The sequence below is a fragment of the Ornithodoros turicata genome, chromosome 9, assembly GCF_037126465.1.
Source record: "Ornithodoros turicata isolate Travis chromosome 9, ASM3712646v1, whole genome shotgun sequence".
In the NCBI taxonomy this organism is placed as follows: Eukaryota; Metazoa; Arthropoda; class Arachnida; order Ixodida; family Argasidae; genus Ornithodoros; species Ornithodoros turicata.
Genome location: NC_088209.1, coordinates 19,781,423 through 19,788,743, shown reverse-complemented (window position 1 = coordinate 19,788,743; position 7,321 = coordinate 19,781,423). Strand labels below are relative to the sequence as shown.

Genomic DNA, 7,321 nt, shown 5'->3' with positions numbered 1-7,321 from the left:
TTTTCTTCACCTCGTTTCGAGGTGGAATATGGTGAATACCGCCCTGCGGAGCTGCTAGCCTCTAGTTCGAGGAAAAACCTTCCTCTGTTAACATTTTGATCAGTGGGTTAAAGTACACATGGAACCCTGCAACAAAGGAAAGGAAAAAAAAAATCCTCAATGTCTTCCTACCAAGCTGTTCTCCTCCATCGTCCTTGCCCTTAGGGATTATAGCTGCCGACTTTCCAGCATCTGTTTTTGGCAAACGTTCTAAAATGCCGAAAATATCCGAATTTGACAAAACATATAAATGCCGAGAAACACCCGCCGAATCTTCCCAGGAATGAATGCCGGAAACGCGGAATCTAAGAAGCGACCGCGAAAGAACTTCAGTTGTCTGGAAGCCTTCAGTGATACCTGGTAGCCTCAAGTATGTTCTATACGGAAGGTGGATGCTTCAGGTAGGTGGAAATGGTGCAACTGGCACGTGCCCTATCCTTCATTTACCCGATATATTTTTCCTTTCTTTGCTTTCCTGTGTTTTTTTTTTTTTTCGTAATTCTAGTCTTCCTCCTTCTGACGACAATTCCCAGTGACTGAGAACCACTGTCTTTCAGAACATACAAACACACACGCACGCACACAAAAAGAAAGACAGAATAAGCAAAAAAGATTCGTGCAGTTTCTCCATGTCATTGAGAATTGCAGCACCTCCGATAGAAAAACTGCACGTACGCATCTGAAAAATGAGATTAACAAGTGTGTGAAAGTGGAGTTTGGAGTGACCTGTATTTCAGAGAGGAAACCGCCACAGCAAGTCGGAATATCTGTGTCACGTTTTAGAAAACGTGACTGCGTTGTCCTGCCTTGTCACAGGGCAGAGACACTTTACAGCTGCAATATCCCAAGTGAAGCGAGTTCCGCAAATCACTACAGCTGCGTTTATTGCCCGTGCACTCGTGAACTGCATGTCACTTTGTTGTCACGTGTCTCTTCTTTCTGCCTCTCCTTTTCCTTTTTCTTTTTCTTTCAGTTTTTTTTTTCATTGCGTTTTTTTTTAATAGCAAGCCGGCTCTTTGCCTGGCTAACCTTTCCTTTCTTTTTTCTTAATATATCCACCCAGCGCACAAACGGTTGCTTCCTTATAGACGCTACCTCTTTGAAAGCAGTTTCCTACAAGGTAAGGCGGTTTACGCATCCTGCGTTTAAAAGTTTGCACCGAATGCAAAATAGGAAAGGAATGTATCCGAACCCCAGGTGGTAGAAATGTCGAAGTTATCCGCAGCCCTACCAGTCGTACACGTTGCGGCATATGCGGCGTGTCGCCCCCACACAAATATAGGCTCACTCGCCTTAAACAGTTCATTCTACAGCTATTTTCTGTGGGGGCAATGCAAAAACATTGTTTCATGCGAGGTTAATTCGTTGCTGTAACATTTAAGTTCTTTAGGTTACGTTCGTGTTATGATGGTCTGCATGCTTCTCGCACTGGAGGTTCTGATTACGGGGATGACACTTCCCTGCGGAGCACAGACATTCAACAAATGGAAACGGCACAGAAACAGTTTAGTATAATAATAGGGCCCGAGTGTGCACGATTAACAAGCTCGCCGCCCGAATAATCTCGCCCGTTACTAATCACTATAGAACTAATTAATTAATAGAACCAATTACCATAGAACTAGCCCGTTACAGAAGCCTTATTGGACGTATACATATCTAGATGCATCTCTGTACGACGCGTGGGGACGGCTCTTTTTGTATTCGGGCAGTACTGCCCTTAATATTTATTATTGAGCACCATGAACCGCGAATAAAATTGCACAAGTTGCGTTTCCTGCACAAAATGGCGACGGTAAAGCCGAACCACAACGCCCAACTACCGTTCCCGAGTTTCGTTGTTGTCCAATGTCTCCGGTGCAGAACAACGATATCGGTGGCCAGTAATCACGTATACGGTTAGTCAGCAACCTCCAATGCTGTCAGTCCAATATGGTCGCCGGTCCTGCGAACAGATCGCCTATTATCGGCCCTGTCAAATGATACCAGTGATGCTTACGGTAGATGGGAATGTCTGCCCTAGCGCTGAGCGGGTATAACGATATTCCTGCAGAATCAGGCGGATGGAATATGAACCGACGAATAATCCAGTGATAGAGCAGCTTGGATCCATTGTGTTCAATAGGAATAAAGCAATATACGAGGAATATCAACTGAAATAGAAAAAATTCTGGGTTTGTAATGTTGAAGCGACAGCTCCAGTCTGAGAGTCAATTATGACACACCGTCTAGAAAAGAGTCTCCTGGAAAAGATGGAATATCCTGATTGAATACGTTTGTATAGCATAGCGCATAAAAATGCATATTGAGATGATATGAGAATACAAAAAGGCGAGTAATAATCATTCTGTACCTAAAAAGAAAGTGCCGAAGCACTCATCCGTGCAGTAGAAAACTTTCGTCGGTTTTCGCCTTATAGCACATACATATAAAGTTGGTTGATTCTCGGGTAAGTGCGAGACACGGGGAACAGCGGTCAGTAAAACTCGCTTTTGGATTGATCACTTGCTTTGCATTCCATTTCGAGGTGTGACCGTACCGGTACGGGAAGGGACAGACCCCATTGCACGACTGATTATTGTAGAACAAACGGTGTTTTGAGCAGACAGTCTGCGTCCGACTTTGCGACTGCCCAACCAGAGGATTCCGTTCTGGGTCCCTGTCCCATCTCATTGGTCCCCCGCGATACCATTAGAGCAAAAACGATTCACTAAAACTCCTTATCGTTGGCGCGATATTACGGTGGCACGAGAAGCTCTATCCGGTTTTCTTTCGGCTGTTTCTGAACAATAGAAGACGTAGAATTTGTTGCTCCACTGCTCTCGGAGGGACATGCTGCGAATACTCCAAACGCTCCTTCTTGCCTTATAAGCCTTGTAACAATGCTGCAATCGTCCGCATCTGTTAAGGGAACAGTGAACGACCCCGTCGATGAACCTTTCGTTTTTTAACTGTTGTGGTTGCACGAGAGACAACAAGCATTTCTGCAGCTGTCGCACAGCACAACAGAGAAGTCTTTGGTTGCCAGGACGGCGCTTCAGAAACCTTCCAACCCCCTTCAGAAAGGGTGAGGCTGATGTCGCTCCAATGCACGCTATAAACCTCTCCCAGTTTGTAAACAAATGACGTCATAGTGTTCGACAGCGCCACCAATTTGGTAGAGCTGAACTACGCTCGAAGCTAGGAGTGAACAAGGTCGCGCCCGAAAGGCACGGTCTTGAGGGGATTACGATGGTCCCTGAAAGGGACCTTCGGTCCTACTTTTTTTTTTTTTTTCAATAGAAGGCAGCGAATAAGTGCCCATTCGTGGAACCCAGCCCTCCCCATTCGATTTGTTTCGGTTTCAGTCTGTCTACCAACGTCATGATGACGTTTCTCAGGTAGAGGTCTATTCTCCTTAGGTCACGAAACAGATGTGAACGCTCTGCCCTGGCTCCTTTCGCACATGTTCGCACACGCCCATTGCACCACTCTGACACATTGCCGATAGTACTGTACTGCCCCCTACACATGGAACCCTCTACAGGGAGTTCCGTCTATGTTTATTGGCGTTACCTTTAATAGCCAATATATCGGGAGGAACTTGAGTATCTTGTCCGAGAACATATCAACGAGAGAGAAGGACGCAAACACCATCCAGTAGACGATCCACTTGCAATCATCCTCTTTGACGCCGTACTCGATCGTACGAATGCTACCGTCAAGAGAACAAATTTCAAATTACTTTAAACACGTATGACGCTGTACATTTCGTAAAATCCGTGGGGGCTATAGCCAGAATAAAACAAACACATACGAGCAGTAGGCCGGGATGAGAAAGCCAGTCACGTTGCAGACCAGTTGGGCACGAGCTCCAATAACCAAATACACTGCTATGTATGCGATGAGTCCTTATATGAAAAAAAAAAAAAGCACTCCGTGAGATAGCTAAAGCATGGTACTTTGTCATATTTCGTAAAACGGTCAGTGCGCTCACTCTCCAGCGTAAAGTAATGTCTTGTGCGTTCTACGGCGAACAACACCATACGCATGCGTACATGCATACATAGAGGTACATATTACATACTCGTATGTTACATATATTTTGCCATGAGAGACGGCAAGGTATCCACGCCTACAGTGAGGAGCAATCTGGAGAGTCTTCCTTACATTCCGCCAGGGTGGTCACGTACGAGCCCATCTCCCCTACACCTCCTCCCCACTTATTCTCCGCAGTGGGCGAGACCGAAACGAATCATTCACACAGATGAGGTTAGGTGAGAAGGATCGCCTCCCTCCCCCCACCTTCCTAGCAGTCGTCACACTAACGTCGAGAATACGTCCCTCCGCGCAGGAATTTCAAACCGTGTACGTTCCAATGATTTCTCGTGACGATAATAAGCTATATTCAGTTATTACAAAAGAAAATATTACAAGAAAAAGAAACATAAATATGCATGATATACAATTATTAAATTATAATATCAAGTCAGCGAAAAGTGAATATACACTATCCGTGGAATCAAAAAAACTACAAGGTGATGTCTGGAGAGCAAACAGTCCCTTTGTTAAGGGGCGAATGAGAAGGACATTACCTACCGAAGGCAACGTATACTCTATGTATACCAGTGGTCACTTGCGCTGCATTGAAAATGGCGCGTACGGAAGGCGGTCCCTCTTCGATCCCCGTGTCCATCGCATAGACAAGGTGGGTGATACGGCGAGCCACCTTACGGCCGAGACTTCGAGGACGGGGCGAACGACTGGGTTCCGGTGGGCTTGGTTCTGGGGGAAGTGGTTCTGGTAGACTGGGTCCCGGTAGAGTAGATTCTGGGGCACTGGGAAAGAGAGGACTAGGTCCCGGTAGAGTAGGTTCCGGGGGACTAGGCAGAACCGTGACGATCGCAGGGATCCCTTGGGGCAGTGGAGGTGCAGTCTGTATAAGACGTATAAGACAACCTGTAGTATTTCGCATATTCCAGGGATTACAGTGCATGTCGTGCAAAACCAGTGCTTTTGTCTCTACCAAAGTGATGTGCCTTGCTGAAAGGGAGCAAGTGCAATCTAGGAGCTAGAAGCTGTAATTATTCCTCAATGTTTTCCATAGAGCCTAACCCGTTAGTTCCTATGAGCTTTATGTCGCTAATATGGACTCACAGGCTGCTGCGTCGCTGTTGTCGCTTCGTTGCTAAAGGGCGGCAAAGGAGCTTCTAGTACTTGTGACGAGGCGGAGAGTACCGGGACTTGCTGAGGCATCTCTGGAGTCCGTGATGAGGCTGGGAAGTCCGGAAGTCGCTGAGGCGCATCTGGAATTGATGATGAGGCCGCGAGGGCTGCTGGCGAGTGAGATCAACGCGGCTGGTAGGGCTCCTTCTTTGGACACTGAGCACGGCCCGTTTGCATAAAAGTTGAGTATGAGACTCGGACTCATTCTCAATAGCTTTGCCAACGCTTCCCGCAAGAGCAGCGACCGCGTGCTCAATGCACAATAAAGGCTGTTGAGATTGAGTATGAGACTCGTACTCAACCTTCGTGCAAACGGGCCCAGATTCTTCACCGACTGTGTGTATGAGTGCGGTGAGCTATCTATCTTCTTGCAGTTAATAGCGAGTGTAAATATACATTACATACCAGGCTTGACCGTCGGCATGCCGCGTGATTGTACTGGGAAGATGTCATGCGGCGGGATGACCTGTGGCTGGGGAAGTGGTACTTGTGGAACTTTCTCCCGTTGACTGCGTCGAAATAAAAACCCATGCATAAAAGCCAACAAGAAACGTTTCACGCACCTCCCATGATGCCCCGGCGGCTGTACATGACTCAGTACTTCAGCTGCCTCTTCGAGGGTTATGTCTTTTACGGCAGCCGTCCAACGTGTCGGATGGGTTGGACTTGATGTTTGAGGTTCAGTAACGGAGGCCTGTGGTCGATCGGAAGGTTGTTCTTCCATGGTTGCAGCGTGCTTAAGGTACGGACGTTGTAGCGCACTTTAGATTATTGCTGTCAAAGCGTGAGCTTGCGGACATGAACTGTAAGCAATGAGAGCACGGAGCACGCGAAAGGATTCTTCTTCTTCAATGGCCACAAGGGAGATTGGGCAGGGCTATGGGGGATTATGGGGGAATGTAGGATTTGACAGGAAGGCCTCCAAATGTAGAGGTTTGGAGAGCGAACAACGTTCAGGTTAAACGACCTACATACGATACAGTCTTTGCTATACTGACCTACCTCGTTAATGTCCGAAAAGTCGGGCGTTTCACCCTCAATGTACTGAATGATTAAGGATCTTAGGGTTTTCAGGGCGTATGGGAGACCCATTCGTAGGGATGAGAACAACAGGAATGGCAGAGAGCCAGAGCCCATCCTCCAAGAAGTGCTCCAAGGGGTAAACGTTAGCAGCGCCCCACGGGCAGTGATCGTCGTTCATTCAACGTTTATCGTTCATTCAATCCCCTCCTTTACCACTGTCCACATATCTTTTTCTGCAGGCCGACGTTGCGGACTGTGCGGGTGTTCAGAGGTTCCTATTATGACATCTGAGAATAATCATTGCGACCTATGACTAATGAGCGCACTATTTTCAAACGCGACCTTGGATCTCCAGGGGCCCTGCCAACCCCCCCCCCAAAAAAAAAAAAAAACTCTGGCGGCGCCCATGCTCGAGACCTATGGCGTTCGTCTGAGTCCCGTTCGCTTCATCGGCTGCGGCTGAATGTGGCACGAACTCCACTCCTCCGCTTTAAGATGAGCCAACATGCATCACCTCTTCGCCCCACGTGTCATATATGGAAGCTGACGTGCCACACATACTCCTTGCCTGCCAGCGGTACGAAGATCACCGGTCCAGAGCACCGGTCGGGTCTCCGGCGCCATCTCGCTCATGTAGGCCAATCTAGAGGACTTTCCCTCGCGGTGCTACTTGGCCCTACTCAGCACGCTGAAGTCATGTCTGCGCTGACACGATTTCTTCGGGAGTCTAATCTCTTGGGCAGTCTCTGATACCTCCAATATGACTGTCTGATCAACGATTAGTGAAGGAGCTGTCTGTTCCTGTATTTCTTCATAATTTTCTGTGTCTCTGCTAGTTTTATCTTCCTTTTGTTTGTTTGTTCGTTTGACTCCTTTTGGGAATAGAAGCCTACATCATGGCTAACCAGTTCTTTCATGTTCTAACCTTTCCCTTCTGTTTTCTCCTTTTTTTTAACCAGCATTCATTCTTAATAGCCTTGGAAGTGCTTTGAACACGCGCTCGGCGCTCCCGTAGGAAACACAGCCAAGGTTATTGAGAATGAGCCCAGGTAGC

General features: G+C 47.4%; 1 protein-coding gene across 3 annotated transcripts; it reads right to left on the bottom strand.

The window, feature by feature from the left end:
- Positions 1-1,807: 1,807 nt before the first annotated feature.
- LOC135367791 (uncharacterized) lies at positions 1,808-6,052 on the bottom strand. Of its 3 annotated transcripts, none has more exons than XM_064600913.1 (8): positions 5,808-6,052; positions 5,650-5,753; positions 5,176-5,354; positions 4,618-4,954; positions 3,836-3,929; positions 3,595-3,733; positions 2,039-2,192; positions 1,808-1,984 (listed from the first exon to the last, which is right to left on the bottom strand). In XM_064600913.1, the coding sequence occupies exons 1-8, from the start codon at positions 5,966-5,968 to the stop codon at positions 1,962-1,964; spliced, it is 1,191 nt and encodes a 396-aa protein (XP_064456983.1). In that variant the 5' UTR covers positions 5,969-6,052; the 3' UTR covers positions 1,808-1,961. The 3 variants fall into 3 exon arrangements, with proteins under 3 accessions (XP_064456983.1, XP_064456984.1, XP_064456985.1); XM_064600914.1 differs by having other exon boundaries at positions 5,176-5,351; XM_064600915.1 differs by having other exon boundaries at positions 5,176-5,324.
- Positions 6,053-7,321: the final 1,269 nt, after the last annotated feature.